The sequence below is a fragment of the Ruditapes philippinarum genome, unplaced genomic scaffold (assembly GCF_026571515.1).
Source record: "Ruditapes philippinarum isolate M1 unplaced genomic scaffold, ASM2657151v2 ctg671_1_1_1_1, whole genome shotgun sequence".
NCBI lineage: Eukaryota > Metazoa > Mollusca > Bivalvia > Venerida > Veneridae > Ruditapes > Ruditapes philippinarum.
In genome coordinates this window covers 210,403-238,294 of record NW_026857357.1, presented here as the reverse complement: position 1 = coordinate 238,294, position 27,892 = coordinate 210,403, and the positions used below count along the sequence as shown (strand labels likewise).

Sequence of the window (27,892 nt, the reverse complement as noted above, 5' to 3'; positions counted from 1 at the left end):
TTTAAATACTCCCCAAGCAAAACCATCTCGGTCATTTAAAACTAGTGAAACCACCTGTACTTTTATTCCCTCAGGGTCTTGTAGTTTTACCCATACCAGTAACAGAGTTATATGGGATCTTTATCAGATATACTATTCTTGCATATCAGACTGGCGTTTCCGTTAGTTTAACCCATGCCGGAAATTTCATCTGGCATGGGGGGTTCCAGATGAGTCGCGTGCTGTACAATGGCACGATAAAGATGACGTCATTTTACCGTTATGAATGATTTTGTAATTCATACGCGGTTGAATGAAAGTAGTAACGGTTGTAATGATATAAATTTTCATTGAAAATAAAGATAAAGAATTTAAAATATAATGGAATATGGTAGAATATGCAAGAAAAAATATCTGACATATGTTTGCGGTTCGGATCGGAATATCCGTCCCTCGGTGACCCGCCCATGGGCGGTAACTCGGCAAGCCTCGTTACCGCCCAATGGGCGGGTCACCGAGGGACGGATATTCCGATCCGAACCGCAAAATATGACAGATATTATTAATATTAGAAATTGCAGGTGCTTTCCACTGTTACCATGGAAGTGCTCATGGTCAAAACCGTCATGAATAGTATCAGTAAGAACACTTACAGATAATTCAGAATTTACTCAAATAATTTGAGTGGCTTTGCTGGTGAAATTCTAGCAAGTGAATCAGCTGGTTTAATGGTCATGTACTTTAAAAATTTGTATGACCCATGTGTTTTGTAATCATTGGCACTTGGCAGACAGGTTTGTGAATTTCTGTAAAATTGGGGAAAAGACACCTATTACACTGCTAAACATCCACAGTATTACACTAGAACAAGCACAGATTTTCTTTCAGAAGGTTTATTTGTCAGGAATAAATACAGTTTAACCCATTTTTTGTGCAATTTCTTTAGCTTTTGCCTTCTCGATCTTGGCAATGCGGGCCTGTGATTTGCTTCCCATAACTCCACCTCCCCAGTGACGACGGATCTAAAAATAGATATGTTTGCAAGGTTATCGAACAATTTCATACACTTAATAAATAAATAAACATGCATATCAAACAGTAAACAACAAGAATTTTAGTATGACATGGCACAATGCAATTCTTGATGATGAAATTGTTTAATACAATTTTAATTAGTACTTTTACAATGTCTATTGAATCAACTGATAATAATGCATTATCAGCATTTTCAAACCTGTAACAGCTATATTTAATGTAATTGAAATGTATTATCATGAAATGTTGAGAGCAAAGATTAACAATGAGAAATAACATTCATGTATTGCAGCCCCCACATTATACTGTTGCCAAGGACACCGGTAGGGACACCACAATGATTTTATATATTCCAGTTGTAATTATTTGTGTCAACATGTAAGTTTTTCGGAAGAGCCTTCAGAGATTTACCACACAATAAGCATACTTGCTATTTGGAATGGTTCTGGCAACCTGACTGGTGGCGACATGGAAAAGGCATATGTTTGTTTTTATGTCACATCGACACAGTATAGGTGATATCGTGACATTCCAGCTTTCCTGGTGGAGGAAGACCTCAAATGCCCTTCCGTGCATTACATCAAGCACGAACGGGGACCAGAGTAGAACCACCGATGTTCCGTAAGCTAGCTGGATAGCTTCCTCGCATGAAAGAATCCAAAGTCCCTGTCATGATTCGAACCCACAGCAGTGAGGGGCAAGTGGTTTGAAGTCAACGACCTTAACGACTCGGCCACGGATGTACCACACCACAACTACCTCACATGTTATGTCAATGTCATGCTCGTATGACATTGTAGATCATTCAGTCAGCAACCTTGTCATGTTTTTTTCCCATAGACCTGGATGTCCCATCTTTACATATTTCCGTTACAATAAAGAAAGTTCACTTACCTCGTCCACTCTGTCATTGAAGTTAGTTCTCACAGCATCTGTTATTTTGTTAAGGGCATTTCTGTCCTCACTGAAATTAGACATATAAACAAGTATTAAAGGAAAATTTAATAAATGCATACACTTCTTTATCACCTTTCATATGACAAAGTTATTTTCAAAGATTGAGGTGGCCCCCCAAAAAAATGCATTTCAGACGGTCATTTAGGCCTACTTAAGAGAAATGAGTTTAAATGGCAGTTTTTCTCATTTTACTGTTGGTTGTTGTACATGTAATACAGCCTGCAGCCTAAAGATAGCAGACATTTTGAATGAACATGTACTAATTGATATATCGTTCTTGCAAAATGCATGTAGCAATATGTTTCTACTGCAAACCCACAAACGAAAAACATTCCTTATTAGACAGAACTATAAGCAAAACCAATCCATTTTTAGATGATGGGAAATACATTGAGAAAGATCTGCAAAACTTTGGCCGGCAATTCAGCTGGTATGCAATTGTACTTTGTTATATCTGCAGGTCTTTTTATTTCATGAAAACAATCTAAATTGTCACCTAAGTGCAGTAATGGGTCAAGTCCTTCTAAATTTAATATGAGTTTACCAGTTATTGCACTACTAGGTGATGAAATACAGTGCATCAGAAAGACTAATGTATATCATGGTTCATCATCAACTTAGATATAGGGCGTTAGTAAATCATCATACACACTGTACTGACCAATTCACACTTGAAAGCAAATAAAGGGAAATTGTTACCAAGCTATACCAAGCTAAACCAAAAGTAGGATAGCTTTTACTTCTACTTCATGGTGAAACTTACTTTTTCTTTTGATTGTACGACTGGAAAAGACCCAATGGGACAGAAATACAGACCATATTTTTAGAAGTAGATGATGGTACTTCAGAAGAACTTTTGTCATCACTTTACTCAGTGAGAGAGTTCAATATTCTCATCAATTAACCATCTTAAAATCTTAAGTTATCACCATAGCATACATTTTAGATTTCCATATTTCTTGTTTGTTTGTTTGTTTCATTTTACGCCTTTTTCCAACAGTATTTCAGTCATATAGGCGGGTAGTTTCCTAACCACCGTTCCTGGAGAGTTACACCAGTACTAGACTACCTTCCTCCTCGCTAAACTACCAAGCATCTCCCAGGGATCGAACCCACGCCAGACAGGTAACTGGATTAGAAGTCATCGACTCTTACCTCTCGACCATTTCAAATTACATTATCATATCATAAAATTAGATATTTACACTATAACACTGCCTTTCGATAGAATGCCTTTCAATTAGAATTTAGAGACAGTTTGTTTTGCTTTGTTTGTACCATTGGGGAAAAGTGGGACAGAAATACAGAGCAATATTTTAGAAGTAGATGATGGTACTTCAGAAGAACTTTTGTCATCACTTTACTCAGTGAGAGAGTTCAATATTCTCATCATTTAACCATCTTAAAATCTAAAGTTATCACCCTAGCATATATTTTAGATTTCCATATTTCAAATTATATTATCATTATTCAGAAGATTAGATATTTACACTATAAGACTGCCTTTTGAAAGAATGCCTTTCAATTAGTTTGGGTTTTACATCACACCGACACAGTATAGGTCATTTGGCAATGTTCCAGCTTTACTTGAGGAGGAAGACCTCAGGTGCCGTTCCTTGCATTATTTCAGGCACAAACGGGCACCTGAGTAGAACCACCGAACGTAAGCTAGCTGGATAGCTTCCTCACATGAAAGAATCCAGTCCCTTTTGGGATTCGAACCCACAGCGATGAGGGGAAAGTGGTTTGAAGTCAAAAATTTAGATACAGTTTGTTTTGATTGTACCATTGGGGAACGTTGGGACAAAAGTACAGACCAATATTTTAGAAGTAGATGATGGTACTTCAGAAGAACTTTTGTCATCACTATACTCAGTGAGAGAGTTCAATATTCTCATCATTTAACCATCTTAAAATCTAAAGTTATCACCCTAGCACATATTTTAGATTTCCATATTTCAAATTATATTATCATTATTCATAAGATTAGATATTTACACTTTAAGATGAATGCCTTTCAATTAGAATTGAAAGACAGTTTGTTTTGTTTTGATTGTACCATTGGGGAAAGTTGGACCAATATTTTAGAAGTAGATGATGGTACTTCAGAAGAACTTTTGTCATCACTTTACTCAGTGAGAGAGTTCAATATTCTCATCAATTAACCATCTTTAACTTTTAAGTTATCAGCATAGCATGTATTTTAGATTTGCACATTATTCAAATTATAATTTAAGATCACAAAGTTAGATATTTACTCTACAAGACTGCCTTTCAATAGAATGCAAGAACATTATAATTTTGCGACATTCAGTTCTTTGTTATTTTCTTCCCCTTAAATCACTGTCAAAAATAATTTGGTATTGCATTAAGAAGTTCTGCAAGTCTGATGTAACATGCCAATTAATTTCTTGCATGTTTTAAGAAAAATCCTTCCAAAATTGAAGACCCCCCCCCCCCCCCCCCCCCCCCCCCAACACACACACAAAAAAGACATGACTTTGCCAGTGACGCCATTATAAATTTTCCTTCACATACAAGATTTTTTTACTGTTTTAAGTATTTTTTTGGTTCTCCTGCTGTTTTGCTATGGAAAGTGTAAATAGATTGTTGGAGACTAGCCCAACGTCCCATCATAAACGGTGAGTACTTTCAGAGCTTAATGCTAATTAGGAATTTAGAATAAATGGCAGTTTTTTTTAGTTTTCCTTATTTTACTGATGGTTGTTGTACATGTAAGACAGCCTGCAGCCTAAAGACAGCAGACATTTTGAATAAACATGTACTAATTGATTATATCGTTCTTGCAAAATGCATGTAGCAATATGTTTCTACTGCAAACCCACGAACGAATAAAAACTCTGTTAAATAGAACAGTTCTAAATCAGTGTATCAGAAAGACTAATGTATATCAGGATTCATCATCAACTTAGATATAGGGCGTTAGTAAATCATCATATACACTGCTTTATGATTTCCCCCCCCCCCCCAACAAAAGTTCTGTTATTAGTTTTCTTAATGTTATATTCACAATCCAGTTTGCAATAACAGCACAAACAGGTCAATAGGACAGTGTGGCCAACTGTTCTTGGTGTCTGTGTATAAGGGGATGGAAGGGAAACTGATATATCCTAAAGGCAGATTCATAAAGGTAGGTAACAAAATGAAATCTATACATTAGAGTACTTGGACACAGAATACAGTGCATCAGAAAGACTAATTTATATATCAGGATTCATCATCAACTTAGATATAGGGCGTTAGTAAATCATCATATACACTGCTTCTGTCACCCCGTTTTTCCATTCTCCAGAAAACATCTCAAACACTTTTAAGCACTTAAGACTTCTATAAATGTTTTCAAACATTGCATTAAACTTGCTATTTGGAACATCCCTAAGATTATTGTCAAGCGTAACAATACCATGCATCATTTTCAGGGATAATTTCAAAATAAATACGGCCAGAATAGTAAATAGTGCAGAGCAAGATCTGATGGCACAAATGTCCCAGCTGACCTTAGTCTGCACTAGTCATCTTAATAGATTCTGTTGCCGCCAACAGACTTATGGTTAAAATGAGAGTCTGGTGTATACTCACGGATGGACTGTAGCCAGTGCCAAACAGGTTGCTGTTTTTCTGTGTACAACACGTCCCAAACGGGCTTTACCCTTTACAATACAGTATGGAACACCCATCTTTCTACACAAAGCTGGTAAGTGGAGAACAAGCTGAAAAATGTAGGAATAAAGCTTAGATATAAAGCATAGTTGAATCAAGTTAATCAACACAGGATATACCTTACAATAAATAAACATACAAACATTCCCCCAAAGGATTAAATACCCTTAATCAAGTGAAAATATCTTCTCGATGTATTTCGTATCCTATTATTTTTGTTTACTTTTTATCACATGGTGAGTGTTTTCAACCCTGTCATATCTATTTAAAATTGTCAATATGGCAACTCCTACAAATGCTCATTATACTTATGGTCAGCATTTCTTAAACTTATCTTAGCTTGCTCAGATTTAAAAAGCTCGTTTTTCATACCAACATTGTAGTTCTGGTGAAAAATGGTGTAATCATCCCTGCAAGCATAACGATCGGGCCATCCTTAAAAAAATGTTTGTTTGCAGTAACGCGACCGACTCACAAAATTTGCCCCTACTCAAATTTTTTTTTCATGGTCTGGATAAAAAAAATAATTTTTGAATCAAAAAATTATGCCTTGTGCTTTGTTTTCGTTCTTTTAAAGGTTAATAGAAGAAATAAAATGTAGGTCTTATTAAATTAGAATTCAGTTAACAATTTATTAATTGTTACCAGATTATCAAAGCATATATTGTCCAGCATTTTGAAATTCCATGTTTATTTGGGAGTACAGTTCAATAATAATAAAAAAAAAAAATCGACCTACCTACCCACCTTGAAAAATCTGGGTCGGGTTACTGCAAACAAACATTTTTTTAAGGATGGCCTCTGTATCTAAAGTTTATGTCACTACAGTGCTTTTTTGTATTTTTCTATTTTCATTGGACACATGATCACAATGTTTTGTTTAACTATTGGTACGGCTTCTGCAAATTTACGGACTTGTTTTTGAGCAAGATACACTTATCCTGCCTATTTAACCCCTAACCTACTGGAATTTATTTCCATGAGCATGGTTACCCTGTTCATACAAGCTATTAAATGTTCTACTACTGATACAGGTAACAAATGTCGCACTTGCTATTAAAGATGTAATAAAAAGGTCTGATCGCTTGCTCAGATTTAAAAAGCTCGTTTTTCATACCAACATTGTAATTCTGGTGAAAAATTGGTGTAATCATCCTTGCAAGCACTTATTTTCAACATATATGTTGGAAACTACATATTAAGTGTCTGTGACATTACATTATGCGGTAATTGTAATCATTCTATAAAATAACTAAATTATAAATGCAGAATTTATTATCTGAGTAATTCTATAGAATACCCTTTAAAGTTATATATAGTATTCCGCTTCAGTAAATCATAAATAAAATGTATTAATTCTTATATGTAACTGTTACGTTATCCCCCCCCCCCCACTCTGGGAATAGATAGCCCTTGCAAATCTTTGTGACATCAAATAAATCTGGGGCAAACAACATCCATATTGAAATCTTAAGTCTGAATGAGGGTTTTAATCAGCAAAAGATGGAAATAAAATCTTAAAATACATTAGTAGCTTGCTCAGATTTAAAAAGCTCGTTTTTCATGCCAACATTGAGATTCTGGTGAAAAATTGGTGTAATCATCCTAGCAAGCTGGGCAAGATAATTTATTATAGAAAGGGAAAATCTATAAAATGATTGTTTAGAATTTTTTCCTTTACTAATTCCATTCTGTTTGGATATCTTGACAAAAAGGGCTTCTACATACAAAATGAGCATCAATTAATAAATTTACTGTTTGTAAAACACAAAGCTGGTCAATACAGTGTATGACTAAACAACCATAAAAATTGTCACTACTTTCTTATAATTCTAGAGCTGATATGAAAACTCCCAAACTAAGTCTTCAGCACCCCTTGTTTTTTTTATAACATTGTAAATTTATTACACCGTCATGATACAGAAAAACCCACTCCCATTTCCCCCTGAAAGTTTCAAGAAGTAGTGGAATCACTGAACAATTTTGTACTTACATCATTTTAATTTCAAAATCCTCTTATAAATAGCATTTCTAACAGTTTAATTACATTGAGAATGTAGTAAGTTGTAGTCACTTTAATGTTTCAGGAATTCCCGTCACAGTAAACTACCACATACAATTATTTTCTCGTTCTTGCAAATTGCGTGTAGAAACAACACCTACCGCAAACCCAAAGAACGACTATACATGATACACAATGTCAGATGCATGTTAACACTGGACTAGATTTGAACCCTTAACTTGCTGAACTTATGAACTGGACTTTTCTGTAATTGTCCGTATCAGATTTGGATCAAAATGAACCATTCAACAGTTAAGGTCCTGGTTAAATTGATCTTCCAAAAGTTAAGGTTCTAGTTAGACTGCACAGAAATACACGCTGGCCTGGCTCTGTACTGGTGGCAGAAGCTACTACATTTAAAAGGTGAAATGTGTGCAGTTTTTTGTTGTTTTTTTTAAAACTAAATGTTTGAAATTTATACAAAGTACCAATTATTTAATAGACTTGCCCCTTTTTACCTTTCTAACTTTGAGCCATTCATAGGAGGAATTCAAAGATCAAATTACTGAATTAAGCAGTCAATAAGGACTATTCTGACATAATATGAAAACACCATTTCCTAAAGACATTATGTCTAAATTATCAGAGTATAAATTGCTCAGAATGTCATGTTTCTACCTGTAGGTTCAGGTGAAGAAATTCAATCTTTTACATCATTGCAAAACTTTGTGTGTGTGTGTGTGGGGGGGGGGGGGGGATATCAATAACATTAAGAAACAAAGCTAAATGATTATTCCTTACATGGTAGATTGTCTTTCTCACCAGATAATTTTGGCATTCTTTTAAGGATAGAATGGAAAGCATTCCTGTATGAAAGTATTTGGTGGTATTAGTTTTCTAGACAAAAATAATTTCAAAATTTCTTGACAAATAGAATTCTTAATGTTTCAATGACTCAATATTGATAAAGATACCACTCTATTGCTTGCTCAGATTGTCAAGTTTCTACCTGTAGTTTCAGAGGAAGAAATTCAATCTTTTACATCATTTACAAGCATACATATCTGGTATCATTAACATGTCTGTTTGCTTACCGACATTTACATAGCTGTAATGATGAAATGAAAGAAGAACATATGGTTAACTGACAAAGAAAGAGCCAGTGTAAAAAACATTCAGTACGTTCTACTCAAATTAACATCTAGAACAGCCATTGAGGCCAGTAACTTTGTACAAAAATAATGTTTTCTAGCAAGAGAATACAGTGCATCAGAAAGACTAATGTATATCAGGACTCATCATCAACTTAGATATAGGGCGTTAGTAAATCATCATATACACTGCTTATACCAAACATAAGTTCTGTAATGAGTTTAATTATATCCTTCAATATTATATTCACAAACCACAGTTTGCCATTAAAGCACAAGCAAACTGGTCAATAGGACAGTGTGGCCAACCATTTTTGATGTCTGTGTATCAGGGGGGAAAACTGATATATCCTGTAGCCAGGTTCATTAAGGTAGGTAACAAAATGAAATCTTAACATGAAGAGTACTTTTATACAGTGCATCAGAAAGACTAATGTATATCAGGATTAGAGCTGTCATCGATATCGACAATATCGATGTATCGTTGATATTTTTTTGTCGATCAATAATCGATACACATTTTTAAAAATCGATACTTTTGACTTATAAATTAAATGTCTAGAAATTATACAATTCACCCAAAATACATGCAGAAACAATTATTTATATCAAATGTGATGCTTTTGTTATATAGTGGAATTATTTCATAGCAATGGTGACAAAAAATATTGTCTAGAACAAATCATGCAGTGGACAAGACACTGTACAGAACATGTTTTTGACTGAAATCATTGAAACAGGTATGAAAATGAATGACAGACAAGTGAGTATAGGATATTATCGATATATCGGTGTATCGTTGATTTTAGTTACTTGATATCGATATATCGTTGATATGCTTTGCACTGAATCAATGACAGCTCTAATCAGGATGCATCATCAACTTAGATATAGGGCGTTAGTAAATCATCATATATACACTGCTTCTGTCATCTTCATTACAACCATTTGTAAATGTTGAGAATCGCTTAAAAAAAAAAAACAGATAATTTTGGCATTCTTTTAAGGATAGAATGGAAAGCATTCCTGTATGAAAGTATTTGGTGGTATTAATTTTCTAGACAAAAATAATTTCAAAATTTCTTGACAAATAGAATTCTTAATGTTTCAATGACTCAATATTGATAAAGATACCACTCTATTGCTTGCTCAGATTGTCAAGTTTCTACCTGTAGTTTCAGAGGAAGAAATTCAATCTTTTACATCATTTACAAGCATACATATCTGGTATCATTAACATGTCTGTTTGCTTACCAACATTTACATAGCTGTAATGATGAAATGAAAGAAGAACATATGGTTAACTGACAAAGAAAGAGCCAGTGTAAAAAACATTCAGTACGTTCTACTCAAATTAACATCTAGAACAGCCATTGAGGCCAGTAACTTTGTACAAAAATAATGTTTTCTAGCAACAGAGTTCCAGATAACGTGCGTATCGGCGTATTTTACGCTTCAAAAGCAACTAAATACGCACTATATTTCAAATTTGTTGCGTTCATTTACGCACGCTATAAATCAAATACGCATAGAATGAAAAATCGAAGCGTATTTGGTGTGTACTTTCATTTTCGAAACAGCTGATTCCATTTCCGTTTAACAGTTGACTGTGTATCTTTTTCCGTTTAATACCCGCCAAAATACTTCCAACTAATTTTCATTCTGTAAACCAGTCAAATTATGTCTTTATCGCGTAGGCGCTTGGTAAAACGTGTGGCTTGATTTCCTTTATAATTGCAAGCGTTTGGTAATAAAGACGTACATCATGGCTGCTTCCAAACCAAAGCAGAGGAAAACTGACAATTTTTTTAACGCAACTCAGTTACCCGCTAAAACAATTGTGAATCCTATTGTTGAAGACATTTTAGATCGTGTATTTAAAACGAAAAGGGCGAACATTGTGAATCGCAACACAACATTTGAAAATTGGCAAAAATGTTATCCGTGGCTTCAAATTTCATACATCTGACTTGTCATAAATTTAAAGCTGGCAATGTATGGGCTAATGAAGGTGCAATAAACATGCAGAAATCGGCAATTGACTGGTGATTATTTGTAACGTTACTGTTTATGTATTGTCACCGATTTTTGTTGTAAACAATATAAAATAAAATAAGAATATGGTAAAGGCCTTTCAATTGAAGTGAATTCACGCTGAATATCTGCTAAATTAATACAAAATAAATATCTTTAATGTATTTTCATTAAAATATATTCTATTTTCAAAGGATCATATTATTTTTGTACAAAAAAGTAAGTAATTTAATTGTACCCTTTTGATTTACGATATATCTAAATTTACCCCCACATTCTGAAAAGTGGGGGTAATTACCCCCAGTGTAAAAAAATTATCTGGAACTCTGTAGCAAGAGAATGCAGTGCATCAGAAAGACTAATTTATATATCAGGATTCATCATCAACTTAGATATAGGGCGTTAGTAAATCATCATATACACTGCTTATACCAAACATAAGTTCTGTAATGAGTTTAATTATATTGTTCAATATTATAGTCACAAACCAGTTTGCCATTATAGCACAGGCAAACTGGTCAATAAGACAGTGTGGCCAACTGTTTTTGATGTTTGTGTATAAGGGGAGAAAACTGATATATCCTGTAGCCAGGTTCATTAAGGTAGGTAACAAAATGAAATCTTAACATGAAGAGTACTTTTATACAGAATGCAGTGCATCAGAAAGACTAATATATATCAGGATGCATCATCAACTTAGATATAGGGCGTTAGTAAATCATCATACACACTGCTTCTGTCACCCTTCATTACAACCATTTGTAAAATTAATGATGAGAATGGCTTTAATAAAAAAACAACAACAGACAATCAGAAAATGTGACTCAAATAACAGTATGACAACTTCTTAAATAGTTGCATTAAAATGTCAACAAATTCTTCAAAATACCTCAAGTGGGTCAACATCATGAGCTATGACGACCAGTTGGGCTTTTTTCTGTTCAACTAGAGTTGTTACTGTGTTAGTTCCAGCGCGTACAACTGGAGGGCGCTTTGTTGGTGCATCAGCCTTGCCCTTGGCACGCTCCTCGGCTCTAGCCTTCAATCGCTCTTTCTTCTGTTGTTTAGTTTCTGGTCGGTATTTGTCCAACAAACGGAAAAGTTGTGATGCTGAATTAAATAGATTACAAAACCTAAATAAGTATCAGTACAATATAATTTTTTCTATCCAAAAGAAAATTTTCACTTATAATTTTATCAAAGTCCCTAATACATCGAGAGTTAATGCAAATATAACAGGACTGTGTAGAACAAAGCAGTAATACCAAATTCGTACATAGAACAGAAAATGGCATCCGGTTTGTTCCATTTATATCTCCGTTTCAAATTACACTAATCAAACAAAACTAGTATATTTTGAAATGAAGCCAAGTTAATCATTTTAAGGAAATTCAATATAAAAATAATGCTGCCTAGTCCTACTGCACAAATATTCAGTCTAGCCTGGCCCTTCAAAGGCTCATTTTTTTCTGCTTTTATAATGTTTCTAACACTGACGGTCTATCCACCTAACCAGCTTTCCTGGTAACTAGTGAATACCAATTTTTTCACAAGTGATAAACTTATCCCAAATGATTTCAGAATCAGCAGTGAGACTTGCATGGTGGTATAGGCAAGTCATTTTTGCTCCTAGAATACAATGGGTCAAAGTTCAAGCTTCAGAGATCTTGGTGATAATGGATGTCAACATTATCATTCAGACAAAGAACTTCATCATGACTTGAACTCATGACTTGAACAATTGTCAAGCAGTTGGTTGGAATAAGAAACATATTAAATACATGTAGCCTGCAGTGATATTTTTTCAATTTTCAAAACAACCGGAGGCTTTGAAAGGGGAAAATATAAACTAGCTAAATTTTTAATTGATATTATTTACAACTAAATTCATTATAGATTTATTGGATCGATTTAAGACCTATAATTCAAGCTTCAGAGATCTTGGTGATAATGGATGTCTACATCATCTTTAAGACAAGTTGAGTTCATCATAGCTTGAAATATTCACTTCTTTTTTTAAATGCTGTTAGATATTTGTTTCTCTGAGTGATCATTTTAAATTACTCTTCATATTAAACCATAGCCTGCTGGCAGAAAAAAACATGTGTGGCCAGTGCAGACCAAAAATAAAATCTCTACTGTCTGATCATGGTCTCCACTGTTCACTATTTCGTAAATATATATTTGAAAGTCAAACTTTCCCTACAATGTTCAACTGTTTTGTTCATTTAAGATATTAAAAAGTGACAAGTGTAAATGAATTTTTAATACTGTTATTTTGAGATGTGTGGTTTTCATTCATCTTGCTTATAGAAATAATTCAAGGGCTAGCATACCTAAAGTTTTTTTGGGCTGGAAACGTTTTTTTGGACTGGAAAATAATTTTAACAAGTTGGGAGTGTAAATGAACATTAACTTTAGACTCTAAGTCTTTAATAACTAATTATGACCTATTTAACTCTATTTAACCACAATATCTCCATTAAATGCAACAGTTAAATTAAATCGACAGAAGACACAATTTCAAGTGGTCTAAGACCCGTTCAAGCTTCAGAGATCTTGGTGATAATGGATGTCTACATCATCTTTAAGACAAGAAAATTCATCATAGCTTGAAATGTTCAGTAAGAGCCACTTTTTATCTACATGTAAAACTCTTTTTTCTTCTTTTTTAACAGTATATTCAATTTAGGCTTAGTTTTAAATTAACCATGTGATTACCTTCCAATTTTGCTTTGGAACTTTCAGAAGAGAAAGTCTTGTCAAAATATATACACAACTAAATCTTTTTTTTCTAAAGTTGTCCTCTTTTCACGTTATTTATACAGACACTGTCAAGACTAGGTCACAGGCCAGCTAATTTCTAGAGTCCAACTTCAACTGGATTTATACAATGTGTATTGTATTTCGTCTGGGCAGGCCAGCAGAGGAAAAGTTGGTGAAACTTGCCTTAAGTTAACAACCAAACATTGAAGTCTAGGATTGTCACAGGATACCTACCAGTTTGTCTGTCAAGTGCCTGGGTAAATTGGTTAATTGGAGGTGGAACCTTCAATCTTTGCAACAGCACAGCCTTCTGTCTCTGAAGCCTCACGTATTTGGGCCATTTCACAAATCTACTCAAGTCTCTTTTGGGTTGAATGTCCTGACCTAAAATACAAATTTGCATACATCAAGCTGCAGGAGAACAATAAAATTCTTCTCACTTTTCATGCTAAAGATTTTATAAAGATGTTTATATTTTGTTCACAAAAAGGAGACAGATGCCGGTCTTAAGGTCTCATAAGATGATTCTTGATAAATTCCTATCTAATTTTACATGGTATCTGATAAAAACAGTTTAGCTAATCTGTTTCCCAGATATGCACTGGTCACATGTAACCGGTGTGCTAGCAGGGCTTTTCTTCCTTCTTTAAGGGGCCGATATAGGGATGATTCCCCAAAGAAAATTGGAATTTGCATAGTTTTTCTTCCCCTTTTGCAGATGTACTGTGTAATTTTTCCCTAAAATTTCGGGCAAGATTGCTTCCCCAATCTGTGGAAAAAAAAGCCCTGGCTAGCCACCCCACATCAATAGTATCAGGTTTAGCACTAAGTAGTCCTTTTACCAACAGGCATTATAATATTCTAATAATCAACAAGGAATAAATTCAATAATCATCAAAAATTGCATTTAAATCATTTGCTTCTAATACAACGCATCAAGGTACATGTGCAATCATTTATGTCTTATGAGAAAATAACGCCTTAACAGATCATGAAGACAGAATACTTCATATTGTAAATTACTGTGACAACTCTGTAGAAGAAATTTTTTTACCAATGCCAAAGTTCTTGGGTCTTTTTTCAAAGAGGGGATTTGTCACCTTCTTTGGTTCTGCAGATTTCTTGGCCTTTAAAGGCGCTGCTGCGACCTTCTTCTTCCCCTTCTTTTTAGGAGGTGGCTAAAATGATACAAAAGATTATTGAACCAAGTTTTGCAGCAGTAGCACATCTGTTAAAGAGGGCTACAAACTAAGGTAATTTGTAATTGTCTGAAAGAGCATACAACTAAAATGGCATCACTAAATCATAATTAAGATATACTTGTAATCAATTATTCATTAAACTTTGCTATTCATACCAAGATGACACTAAAATTTACGGATGCTTAGAAACCTCTTTAAAATCTATGCACCTACCATGTTGACAATCTCGGAAAGGCCGATTATTATCGCGAGACTTCCTATCTGACTGGTTTACGATGTGTGCAGAGTCTAAAGAACGAAAAGTTAATCAGTATTACGATACACCTTTCATGAATAAATCATCGAAAAATAACCAAAGAAATCACAAAATTAAAAGTTTTTTTCTATACGAGACTATGTAAAATCAAGTGACTCCACAAGGGCAGCACGAAATACCCAAATATACCCAAATACACCCAAATATTGCCCAAATATACCCAAATATTGCCAAATTATACTAAAAATAATGTTTTATACTAAAAAAGTGCTGTTTTAATCATGAATACAATATAAACTTTCACTAAGATATAATCAAACATACCCAAATATACATGTTCCTATCATAGTGTATTGAACCAAAATACTGTATATATGTACTCCATTAAAGCTATTTTTTTTTTAAAAAAAATAACATGGACACTTGTATATGATATAAAATTTCAACAAAATTACACCTTAAAATATTAGTGAAGACAACAAAATACCATATTCATATCTTGATTTAAAATTGCAAGTACATTCATAAAGAACCTATATAGTAGATAAACAAATGTCATAACTTTATTTCCTTACAACATCTTAACTGCCCATTTCAACGGAATGAATAAAAGTTATAGCAGGCTAAGTCATATTATTTTATAAATACTTATTTATTTCTCATTATAATCTATATTTTATACAAACAAAAATAAATATTACTATATTTGAGTATATTTGGGTGTATTTGGGTATATTTGGGTATTTCGTGCCGCCGCTCCACAAGGCCAATTGGAACCCAAAACAATGCGGTAGTGGTCTATTAGTGGCCTTCTAGAAAATGCTACAGATATCTAAGCTCTACTGTATTGCCTTAACAGAAAGATCTTTACAAACTTGTGTTTTCCTGTATGGTTCTACGAGACCCTCGAGGTGGAACCAATTTTTTTAATACAATGTCATGATTTGAACAAACTGGTTAGAAGTCCACTTAAGTTTTATTCAGAGGTCAATTTTGAGATTCCATTACGAATTATTGCTCATAAGTCAGTTTAGTGCATGAATTTGATTGAAAATAAATAAATTCGATCCCGATAAATGCGAAGTACTTAGAATCCTTAAGAGAATATCCTGATCGAAAATTTGTCCCTATTCCTTACATAACACAACATTAAAAGCTTCAGATTCTTAATTCTAATTACCTTTGGGCGACCATCTCCAAAACTTTAAACTGGACCCAGCATATAAACAATATAAAATCTAAAGTTATCAACTCCCTCCGGATTATAAAAAGAAACATAAAACCATCAGTTAAAAAAAATTAAGGACCCTGTATAAATGCTCTATTTCAATTATTTGACACCCGGCAGAAACACCTTGCCTATTGAGTAGAAAGTATACAGAGAGCTGCGGCCAGCTATGTCTATAACAACTGATTTCACAAGCAACCTCGCCAATATGTTATAAAAGCCCCGGGCCGCAAACTCATAATAGGTCACGTGACACTCATAATCAATTGAAATCATAGGCGATTTTGTTACTATATATAGTAACAAGTGTATTAATCATAAGAGATTAATACACGGCAGAGTAGGGCCGGGAGGTTATAATCGGCCCGCAAAATGAATAATAGCCCCGAGGGCTTCAGCCCGAGGTTATTATTCATTTCAGGGCCGATTATCACCTTCCGACCCTACTCTGCCGTGTATTAATGTCTTTAATACACTTAGTAGATCTTATAGTACATGTAGCATTTTTTTCTAAACAAAATACTTTGAAATTTCTTTCGTTGAAATTCCTGTCTGCATTTCTACTGTACTGCACTGTACAGTGTAGTAACTTCTACAGAGTTGTTTACTTTTTGTGTGTTCAAAGTTCACTACAGTACTGTAGAATCTAGAAGCTAGTTTTATTCATTTTTTTTTTCGGAATGAATTTGTCGTATTATTTCTTTAAATTTCAATAGTAATAAAACTGTGTGTGAACGATATACGTTTCAGCTCTCATAATAAAATCAAGCGAGTCATGCTTAAAACCTACTTTCACTTTTACAGTTAACTACATGTTTGATGACGTCAAATGTGACTTTAGTATTTTTCAATGTGAGCGAAAGGCAGATTTCTGAACTAGTGTATAGAAATTATGCAGATAAATGGCGATTAAATCATCATATTGATAATTTTTAAAAATAGATATTATCGATCAAATTCCAAAACTATACGTCTACAATCTTTTATAATTATATAGATTCAAATTAATCGCTATATTTGATATTTTGAAGTCACTTTCGTATTTTTTCAATCTGAGCGAAGGAAGATATCTGAACTTGTGTCTAAAAATAATGCAAATAAATAGCGATTAAATCATCATAATGATTATTTTGAAAATAGGTATCATCAAGTTCTGATAATATACATCTACAAATTGTAATTTTAGTAAAAATTTCAATTAAAACAGAATATTTAATATTTTATAAGTCACTTTCCTATTTTTCAATGTGAGCGAAAGGAAAATATAAGAACTTGTGTATAGAAATTATGCAAATTAGTAGCGATTACATCATCATTATGATTATTTCTGTTAATAAATATAATTATTTTCTAATAATATACGTCTACAATTCGTGCTCAAATGACAGTATCGCCGATGACCAGTGCAAATACACGGAATCACTAGACGAACCTCAACCTCAAAACACCGGGGATAGTGTAACAGTCAATTATTAGGACAGGCGTGGAGAGTCATCTTTCTCCAATCGTAACATTACTTTTACACAGTCTTCTTTCAATGATAATGATAATTGTCACACGGACTATTTTATTCAATACCGTTATAATGAGTGTTTTTGTTTTTGTACATGTACTCGATGTGACGCATGTCAATCGATCAACAACTATAGTAAATTCAGTTTTTTTTTGTGAACTAAGCTATTCATCGCTGCCTAGATGCAATATGTTTGAAAACAAATTATGTTTTTGTGAAAAAAATAAGTATATTCTTAACTGGTATGTAGATTATCCTTATTATAAAAAAATTGAAATTGAACATAATTCATTAAATCAAATCTGACACAACTTGGCCACAAACAAATTGATACTGAGGTTTTAAGTCACTTTTTTGATAATGACAATTTGATAATAGATTTTTTTCATTGAACTTTTTTGATGGCTATCATTATACAAATCAATATAATGGCGAAGATGATTTTTTTGCAAAACATGTGCCCGTCTGTATACTGTCGCTGTAAATGCCATCGATTATTTTAGTCATGTTATATATCAAACATGTAACTGTAAAATGACTATGAGATTAGTAGGTCAGTACTTGTGTATTTATTGTTGGCAGTACTTTTGAAGTATATGAACCAGTGCTTAAACCTAATAGTGTTCAACATGTATATGCAAACCCGTTTACTGTAAATATTGACGTTGTTTATTTGATTATTATTGTTTCAACTATTTTGTATTTTTCTGTTATTTTTTGGATATGTGCACTTTATGTTTGGTTTAGTACTTGGTACTATCTCGTTTTTATAGCTGTTTGTTTTCCATTTTTACAAACTTCCGGCAATCTTTGCGTAGTTTTTTGAAATTTACCACAAAGCGGCAATTTCTGTGACAGACCAAACTTATTTAAATGAAAATGTTTGTCAGAATGATAGAATCTTAAACACTCGAATAACAATAATAATAATAATAATAATATAATAATAATAATAATAATATAATAATAATAATAATAATAATAATAATAATAATAATAATAATAATTATGATAATAGTAATAATAATAATAATGATAATAATAATGATAATAATAATAACATACAAACAAATTCTTCGTACAACTTAAGCCAATATGAAAAATGCAGACGACTTAAATTCTTCCTTTACCGCGATAGCAAATTCCGACAGTCGTGAAACTGAGACATCATCCTTTGCACTCAAAAATATTAAGATTTTATCCTTAAACGTTTGCGGACTTAAATCAAAATTGCACTGCCCGGAATTTAACGAGTTGGTGAATGATCACAGTATAATTGGTTTTCAAGAAATCAAAGCTGATAATTTGGATCATATTGAAATACAAAAGTATGATGTATACTTCAAATATCGAAAAAAGAAAAACCAGAAGAAAGTCTGGCGGTCTAGCTCTAGCAGTTAAAAAAAATCTATCCAAATTTGTTTACAGTCATAGAATCTGATAATGATCTTGTATTATGGTTTAAGATATCTAAGGTTTTATGCAAATCTGAAACAGACATTTTCTGTGGTGTTGTGTATATACCACCCGAATACTCGGACTATGCAGTTGACGATCCTTTTTCCGAAATTCAAGACGATTTCAATCGCCTATCGGACAATTACTCATCGTATATATTGTTTGGAGATTTCAATTCACGTACAAAATCAACTGGAGATTTTATTACAGTCGATAGACGTTTTTTTGGAAAACCAAAACTTAAGCGTTCTTTTGCGATGAATTTGATACTGAAATGAGTAAATTTCAAAATGCACAAAATGTAAAGCTATTACGTTAATAACACCCGATAAACATAATAACAGTTACGGTAATAGATTTATTTGATTTTTTTACAATTAAATAATATGTATATATTAAATGGTCGAACTTCTGGCGATTACACCGGAAGTACTACTTGTAAAGGTACCAGTACCGTCGATTATTTTATATGTAATTCAAATCTGTTTAAAAATGTACTCGATCTTACTGTTAAAGATTTTTGTCCCATTTTATCAGATGCACATAATCCTATTGTTTTAACATTGAATACTAACCAAATTGAAATTGTTGAACATGTTAATAATACTGAACCATCTATTAAATTATGGACATAAAGAAAAGTGAAAGCTTTTTACAGAAATTTGATATAAATCTTATAGAGGAATTAAATGAAAAACTTGACGTTTTGAAAAATAGCGACAATTTTAATCAGCAAAATGCAGATGATTTTAGTTACAAATATCTCCTCACTATTTCTTAAAAACTTCTGAGGAAGCATTTGGCTATAAAATTAAAACAACAATGAAGTAGTAAATAACAATAGCTCTTGGTTTGGATATCAGTGTAGGAAAGCAAGAAGAAACTTTCATAGAGCGAAATATTTATATAAATTAAGAAAAAACTGACGAAAACAAATATAATCTTAAAGAAAAAAGTAAGATATACAAAAATACTATGCGTTCGTTTAAAAATAAACATTTGAATAGAAACATTGATAAATTTCGCAAATTAAAAATCAAAGATCCCAGGAAATATTGGAATTTACTTCGTAATAATAACAGTCAATGCAAAACGGAAGCAAGTATCGATGAAATGTATGAATTTTTCAGAAATGTTAATTTTTCAAATGATGGAACAATTAATGACAATAACACATTTGATCTAGAAAATAATGAGCAATCAAACCAAAACGAATCTATCAATTGTCCTATAACATATGAAGAGATTGATAAGGCAGTAAAAATGTTAAAAAATAATAAAGCATGTGGGTTAGACCAAATAGTTAACGAACAAATAAAATGCTCATATAGTTTAATGAAAGATACGTATTTCAAACTTTTTAATTTAGTATTTGAAAAAGGTGTTATACCTGAAATGTGGACTATTGGGATAATAAATCCAATATATAAAACAAAGGTGATGCTAGTAAACCTGAAAATTATAGACCTATAACACTTCTAAGCTGTTTGGGAAAACTTTTTACCAGTATAATAAATAATAGGCTTACTACTTATGCAGATGAAAATAATATAATAAATAATAGTCAAGCAGGTTTTTAGGAAGGGTTTTCAACCACAGACCAAATTTTTGTATTACATCATTTAATCAATTACGTTAATAACAGTAAAAATAAATTATTCTGTGCTTTTATCGATCTCAAACAAGCCTTTGATACAGTCTGGAGAAATGGTCTTTGGCAAAAACTCTTTAATCTTAATATAACAGGAAAATGTTTAAATCTCATTAAAAACATGTACGATAACATTAAATCGTGTGTCAGAGTTAACTTTGAAGTTTCAAATTTTTTTCCCTAGTAACATAGGCGTACGTCAAGGAGAGAACTTGTCCCCTCTACTTTTTTCAATGTTTTTGAATGACCTTAGCGATTATTTTGCAAATAGTAATGACACTATGGAATCACGGTACAAAATGACCAAAACGCAGACGAAATTCGTGATTTTTTAAAAGATATTTATATTACTTTACGCTGATGACACTGTTATTTTATCTGAATCGGTTGAAGATTTTCAAAAATCATTACATTTGTATGAAAACTATTGTAAAACATGGAAACTTACTGTAAATACATCTAAATCTAAAATCGTAGTTTTTTTCTAAAGGACGACAACAAAACTATAATTTTATCTTGAACAACGAAAGATTAGAGGTAGTTACGGAGTACAAGTATCTAGGAGTTTTATTTGTAAAAGTGGATCATATACTAAAACTAAAAAGCATATAGCATTACAAGCTACTAGAGCAATGTATAGTTTAATAAGAAACTCAAATCGACTTAGTTTACCAATTGATATCCAAATAGATCTTTTTAATAAAACAATAAAACCTATTCTTCTTTATGGGGCGGAAATATGGGGATATGGTAATATAGAAGTGATTGAACGAGTCCAATTAAAATTTTTAAAGTATATTTTAAATATGAAAAAATCCACCCCAAATTATATGGTGTACGGAGAAACAGGCTGTCTGCCGCTATCTATTGATATAAACGAAAGAATAATCATGTTTTGGGCTAGATTAAAAAAGCACGATGTAAAAAATCATCAAAAGAAATTGTCGTCTCTATTATACAATATTACATATAATCTTTCCAAAAACTTAAATGAAAATAATTTGAGAAAACAATTTCCTTGGATTGCAAACTTAAGACAAATTTTTATAAATTGTGGTTTATGTAATATATGGGATACACAAAATTTTGGAAACGAGAAGTGGTTGAAATTAGCAATTAGACAGAAACTAAAAGATGTTTTTCTAAATGAATGGTATTCCGTTATTCAAAACTCCAGCAAAAGTACATTCTACAGAATATTCAAAAAAGAATTTAAATTCGAAAAATACCTTTTATCAACTCCTAAACCTTTTTCTTCGTTACATGATAAAATTTCGTACACGTAACCATAGATTACCAATAGAAACCGGAAATTGGGCCCGAATACCAATCAATCAAAGAACATGTACTTCTTGTAACAATAAAATAGGCGACGAATTTCATTACTTATTTGAATGTGTTTTGCTTAATGATGAAAGAAAGAAATTTTTTGAAACCCTATTATTATAGACGTGCAAATACATTCAAACTAGATCAACTAATTAATACAGAAAACAAGAGCGAATATTTGAAATTATGTAAATTTGTTAAAACAATAATTTTAAGATAATTAAAATTAGAATTTACCTCATATGTGATTACTTACATTCCAAGAATTACTTACATTCCAAGACTATTACACGAATATTTCACAGATAAATCTTTTATTACCCATTGTCAAGTGTTTGTTTGTTATAATATTTGTCTAAATAGTATGACACTTTTTTCATTTAGCTTATAAGTATGAGTCTAGAAATGTCATTGTAAAGGTTTAAAATATTATGTCGTACATAATTGTACATCACTTGTCAGTTGTTTATATTATTATTTCTTTTCCCTTTTCCTTTTTTGTAACTATTCTCATCGTTTGTCGATAAATAAAAAGAAAGGTAATATGAAACGAAATTATACCCTTAGAGAGTGTCCAAATTACGTGACTCTCCACGGTTTTTTGTGGTAACATATTACTAAGAACTTTAACAATTTGTGGTTTTGATACATTGTTAATTGAACGTACTGCAGTTCAGCAAATGATATGAATAAATACTCTTTCTACGAATTATTTTACCACTCAAATTATATAATTATACATTGTACATTTGTTTAAAGAGCCTCTACTAACATTGTATTTATTACTAACCACATTTATTCATGTTAACATGAAATGGCTGTGTAATAAAGGAAATTTTGGACTTGAATTGACTACAAACTGCAAGTTTTGTTTTTAAAAGTCTATTAAAATGTTTTATAATTACTATTTTAAAAGTCACTTTCGCTACTTTTCGCTCACTTTTCGTCAAAAATCTCACTTTCGTATTTTAGGCGCATACCGGGATCGTCCAGCAAACCAGTCTGAATCTGGCGGCGGATGTAAAACGAAAGTCGTGAAAAATTTGAATATTTAATTATCATTGTGGTGAATTATTTTTGACTTAGATATTTGTTTAAATGATATTTTTTTATTCTATGATTTGTTAATAACAATTATATGAAAATTATTTTAAAATTTAGGCAGTATGCCTTTTCAGCTATGACATTAAAAAAAGTAACATTTTCGGATAAAAATAATTCGGATTTCATTACTGGTTGACATGGACCATGGTTTTAAAGGACCTCTGGTCAACTCGGCACTAAAGCGAACTCGGACCCGATCATATATATTTTATTTGCTGTGTATATTGCATGTTGTCAAATAAATCATATAACAAATGAAGCATTAGCTTAATTTTAACTAAGTTTAAATGTTTTATAATCTTAATTGACACTGGCCTGTGAGTGCCAGTAGTTCCTGTACAAAAGCAGTACCCATATTTTTTGTTTAACTGCTTTATTTTACAGCTTTATGAACCCTAAATTGCGGGCAACTCATTATTACGATCACGTTTTTCCGGTCCTGATTTTTTTCTATATAATGCAATGGTCGTAAGGCCCGAAATTACGACTGACCCACTACTACGAAGTATGACCACTTTAAAAGGTTGAAATTCTCACTTTAAAATACAAAAGGGGCCCAATAAAACGACCACTAATTAATCATGTTCACTAAATTGTATATTTCACCTATTATCTCCAATAAACAAACAATATTTGTACTGGAACTACACGCATACCATACCAGAAGTGATTATTTTGAACTATAAAATACCTAAATTATTATAATTATAAGGTAACTGGTTCAATGAAGTTCACCTTTATAACTTTTTTAATTCCAATCAACCCCAATGCAGTTGTCAGGCAAATTTGTAACAGTGTGAGGACTCGGACACTTACCTTAAGGCTACATTACATTGAGGCTACATTATAATCCTGCATGCTTTTCATTGAATAATCATGATGTTTATATAGTTTCATATACATGGCTGTAGCCAATTCACAGAAAAATCTCACTTTTTTCTTTAAAAAAAAGGAAGTTTGCAGTATTATAAATATTCCTAACATGTTATATTGCAGTATATGAACAGTTGTTTGCAATATAACCCTTGTTTCTTGCAAACAATCATTAATATAGGGCCATATAACCTGCCAAAAATCTTTATCTAATTAACTAATAGTATACATCAAGGCCCATTCTCTCAGTGCCTAGAATTAATAAAAAGAGCATAATTATATTAATTAACTTATTTCACTGGTGTTTTATTAGGTATCAACAAGGAATGTGTACAGATTGTGATGTCTCAGAGAGCTATACCACAGAGTAAAGAGGCCCTGCTCAAATCCTATACTCTACGACTCAAGGAGGATGTTAAATCTATGCTAGATAATTTCACCGAAGTCATAAAGCTTGCTAGGGTGAGTCAATATATGAATAAGTTACTGTGAAATTATCCTTAATTTTTTTTTTAATGTTTGATCTCAAGGTTTTTTTACCCTTCTATAGCAGTGGTTTCTTCTCCTAAAATTCAGTATACATGAAGTTTTTCTTGCCCTTTACAAGTATGAATTGTTTTAAAATTTCATCAAACACTGCACGTTATAATTTGATCGGCTTTCACATAAGTCAGTCTTGTCAGTCAGCAGTGATTTTCCCCCTGTTACAGCCATATAAAGCCATTAAAGGTTATTTCCCCTAACCCAAAATAGGTATATTTTCCCCTAAAAAAATGCTATACATGTATTTTACCCTGGCATGCCTTGTGCATTTCTTCACCAGAACCATAACTAAAACAGCATCTGACTTATATATCAGCTTGTAAATACATAATCATTTAATTGACTGAAAGACAGAAAGCAGTTCCTATAGATAGCTTCTACTATGTACCATGCATGTTAAATTGAATTGAAAATGTTATAAAATGTGCCTGTAAATCCCATTCAGTCATTGAAATTTGATTTCAGATTTTTCCCCTTTTCTGAGTTTAGAGCGCTATATTTTCCCTTTCAGAAATCCAAGGTTAACCAGAATCATCTTTCCTGTTTTGGCGCCATATGACCAAAATTGTGTTGGTGGGCTGTAAAACCAAACAAAACAAACAAACAAAAACTTACAATTTTTGGCCATTTTATTCAGTATACTAAAATCACATCAGACTGTTCAGATATGGGAAAATGTTGGTTATGATATCTGCCAGTTTTAGAGTTATTGTTTTGTATGTGAACAATGTGTATTTGTTTCTTGAATTCTTCTAGGTAGAAGAGGAGAGTCAGTTAAGCCGAGCCACACAAGCTGAACAAGATCAGTATGAGATGCAAGTTCGAGCAGCAAATATTGTAAGTATATCTATTACACTTTAACAAACTGAATTTCTTATCAGCCAGTCCATGTGTCGAGATGAAAATTTTAAGTTGGTCAGCCAACAGCATAGATTAGAGCCTGGTCATACTGAATGGACAGACATTTGTAGTTTTAATTGAGCGTTTAACAAGTGTTTCATTCATAAAACAGGAATTGTAGTTTTGAGTTTCTTTGTAATTCACACCTGTAGAATAGAATAGAATATCTTTTATTTCCAATCAAGGGTCATGTTAAATGACATACAAATCACAATAATAATGCGATAAAAATTAAATTAAGATGTTAAGGAAAATTAAACTTGATACCTATTTGCAATAACTTTTAACTGAAAAAAAGAAGAAAACTAAAAAAAAAAAATAATAATAAAATTTTTTTTTAAAAATCATTAACTAAATTTTGCTTACTAGACTTAACTATGGAACATCATAACATATAATGATACTTAAACAACAATAACTGTATTGTTGTACATGTATCTTATAAATAAAAGGTTTTCTTATAAATTACAATTTTTAAAAAGTTTATACAAAAAGATAACATTATACCTGTAGTGTAGCTCTACTGTAAAGAAACATTCTCAAATTAGCTAAGATAAACAGTAAATGATAATAATAACCTGTGTAACTGGTTAGTACCAGAAAAGAATTTAAAAGTGATCATTATAGTTTGAAAGATTTGAGTCACTTACAGAATCAAATCATACATGTTTAAACTGTGCATTTTATTTCAGATAAGTTTAAACAAGCTTGTCTTTTCTTAGATCTGAATAGTCAATACTGAACATTGATGTATATGGTTATTGAAATCTTGTAACTGTTTAATTTGCAGGTAAGAGCTGGTGAATCGTTGATGAAACTTGTCTCTGACCTCAAAATTTTCCTTATATTGAATGACTTCCCATCGGTGAACGAGTCAATCACAAATAAAACAACACTTTACAAACATATGCAGAATGAGCTGGATGCTAAGTTACTCAGCTTGAGGGATGAACTTGCCAATGACCTTTATGAGCTAGAAGACGAATACTATTCATCAGTCTATAAATAGATCTGTCTATAAATAGATTTGTCTATAAATAGATTTAATTCATGGTGTAGTGCTGGAAACAATTTCTTATTTATATTGTGTTCTTTAACTCCAGTTCATTTACTTAAGGATTTAAAATATCAACTGTTAACAGAAAGTTTTACAAAAATGGCCACAATGCAAGCAGCCATGAAAGATTTGAGGACGTTGAAGCAGGAGGAGTCGGCCATGATGAATCTTGCGTCTAAAATAAGTGACCAGTTAAATAGACTGAAAGTGGAGGAACTTGCCCTTCAGAATCTTGTCCGACTTCAAAATGAAGATTTAGAAAGAAAGTCGAGAGGTAGCCGACGATCACTTCCTGTGGTAGAAATAGATGATGTTAGGAGGATGATTGACAAGGGAGATAAGAGTACGGGCGACGAGAGTGTTGTCCCTTTGAATTTAGTGGTGAATAAGTTCCATCAGCATGAGGATATGGAGGAAGAAGAAGAAGAGGATGATGACGATGATGATGATAATGAAAATATGCTACCAGTTGCGACAACTGCACACGATGACATAGAACAGTTTGTTAATAGTCTGTGAGTTGTCAGTGTAAATTTGTGTACACACAGTCATGTGTATTGACATGTTGACTCGGTATTTGTGTATATTCAGCAATCCAGTCTGAGAAAATTACAATAATTCTTCGATTTGATATAGAACAGTTTGGCAATATTTGTGGAGATTTGAGATATTTGCAAAGATATGGAAATGGTATCACAATTCACATTACGCAAGAAAATCTGCAAAACTGTAACAATACGCAAATGTACATGTATGGCTTGCATTAAAGCTACATGCTTTCATATGGGTAAACAAATTATTGTAATCTTTCCTCGCTACATTTCATACTGGTAAATGGTCTTTCAATCTTAACAAAACCTGTCATCGTTTTTAGGAAAAAATTCCAAAAAATATGTACTGACTGAATAGCGAAAAGTGCACACAATGCTCAAATGGCACAATTATGGCATCTGTCCGTGTCATCTGATCTTGGTCGTCACTGGTGCCATGAGCAGGCTTAAGGTTAAGAAATGGTCTTATCAAAAATATACAAAGGTACTGGTCGGAGACCATCAACCGGACACTTTTGGAACATTTTTCCGTACAGATTTCATAATTTTTAACCTAGAGACTAAAAAATTTGACACAGTTCAGCTAGGTTCTTCTCCTAACTAGCAAACTAGTTTGTTTATT

At 32.5% G+C, this 27,892-nt stretch overlaps 3 protein-coding genes and 5 non-coding genes across 8 annotated transcripts; 2 read left to right on the top strand and 6 right to left on the bottom strand.

Annotated features, from left to right (window-relative positions):
• Window positions 1-856: 856 nt before the first annotated feature.
• On the bottom strand, window positions 857-15,045 carry LOC132749469 (large ribosomal subunit protein eL8-like). The gene is made up of 7 exons (XM_060739221.1): window positions 15,021-15,045; window positions 14,660-14,783; window positions 13,840-13,989; window positions 11,729-11,949; window positions 5,572-5,702; window positions 1,909-1,978; window positions 857-1,001 (listed from the first exon to the last, which is right to left on the bottom strand). The coding sequence occupies exons 1-7, from the start codon at window positions 15,021-15,023 to the stop codon at window positions 897-899; spliced, it is 804 nt and encodes a 267-aa protein (XP_060595204.1). The 5' UTR covers window positions 15,024-15,045; the 3' UTR covers window positions 857-896.
• LOC132749478 (small nucleolar RNA SNORD36) lies at window positions 5,992-6,068 on the bottom strand. The gene has a single exon (XR_009628422.1). It is a non-coding gene; the product is annotated as a small nucleolar RNA SNORD36 (small nucleolar RNA).
• LOC132749477 (small nucleolar RNA SNORD36) lies at window positions 6,737-6,814 on the bottom strand. Its single transcript, XR_009628421.1, has one exon. It is a non-coding gene; the product is annotated as a small nucleolar RNA SNORD36 (small nucleolar RNA).
• Window positions 7,187-7,264, bottom strand: LOC132749479 (small nucleolar RNA SNORD36). Its single transcript, XR_009628423.1, has one exon. It is a non-coding gene; the product is annotated as a small nucleolar RNA SNORD36 (small nucleolar RNA).
• Window positions 12,768-12,835, bottom strand: LOC132749481 (small nucleolar RNA SNORD24). The gene has a single exon (XR_009628425.1). It is a non-coding gene; the product is annotated as a small nucleolar RNA SNORD24 (small nucleolar RNA).
• LOC132749480 (small nucleolar RNA SNORD24) lies at window positions 13,386-13,452 on the bottom strand. The gene has a single exon (XR_009628424.1). It is a non-coding gene; the product is annotated as a small nucleolar RNA SNORD24 (small nucleolar RNA).
• Window positions 15,046-23,323: 8,278 nt separating the features above from the next.
• On the top strand, window positions 23,324-26,788 carry LOC132749467 (mediator of RNA polymerase II transcription subunit 22-like). The gene is made up of 4 exons (XM_060739218.1): window positions 23,324-23,333; window positions 24,533-24,681; window positions 25,519-25,599; window positions 26,453-26,788. The coding sequence occupies exons 2-4, from the start codon at window positions 24,562-24,564 to the stop codon at window positions 26,669-26,671; spliced, it is 420 nt and encodes a 139-aa protein (XP_060595201.1). The 5' UTR covers window positions 23,324-23,333; window positions 24,533-24,561; the 3' UTR covers window positions 26,672-26,788.
• Window positions 26,708-27,594, top strand: LOC132749468 (snRNA-activating protein complex subunit 5-like). Its single transcript, XM_060739220.1, has one exon. It carries the CDS (start codon window positions 26,819-26,821, stop codon window positions 27,236-27,238), a length of 420 nt encoding a protein of 139 aa, XP_060595203.1. The 5' UTR covers window positions 26,708-26,818; the 3' UTR covers window positions 27,239-27,594.
• Window positions 27,595-27,892: the final 298 nt, after the last annotated feature.

What these genes read in the sequence shown, in the direction of transcription:
- LOC132749468 (XM_060739220.1), top strand. Translation starts at nt 26,819, where the DNA reads ATGGCCACAATGCAAGCAGCCATGAAAGATTTGAGGACGTTGAAGCAG.
- LOC132749469 (XM_060739221.1), bottom strand. An exon ending in ACCCAAGAACTTTGGCATTG is followed by an intron (nt 13,990 to 14,659) that starts GTAAAAAAATTT and finishes TTTGTATTTTAG; the next exon opens with GTCAGGACATTCAACCCAAA. An exon ending in GCACTGGCTACAGTCCATCC is followed by an intron (nt 1,979 to 5,571) that starts GTGAGTATACAC and finishes GTCTAATTTCAG; the next exon opens with TGAGGACAGAAATGCCCTTA.
- LOC132749467 (XM_060739218.1), top strand. Translation starts at nt 24,562, where the DNA reads ATGTCTCAGAGAGCTATACCACAGAGTAAAGAGGCCCTGCTCAAATCC. An exon ending in AAGTCATAAAGCTTGCTAGG is followed by an intron (nt 24,682 to 25,518) that starts GTGAGTCAATAT and finishes GAATTCTTCTAG; the next exon opens with GTAGAAGAGGAGAGTCAGTT. An exon ending in AAGTTCGAGCAGCAAATATT is followed by an intron (nt 25,600 to 26,452) that starts GTAAGTATATCT and finishes TTTAATTTGCAG; the next exon opens with GTAAGAGCTGGTGAATCGTT.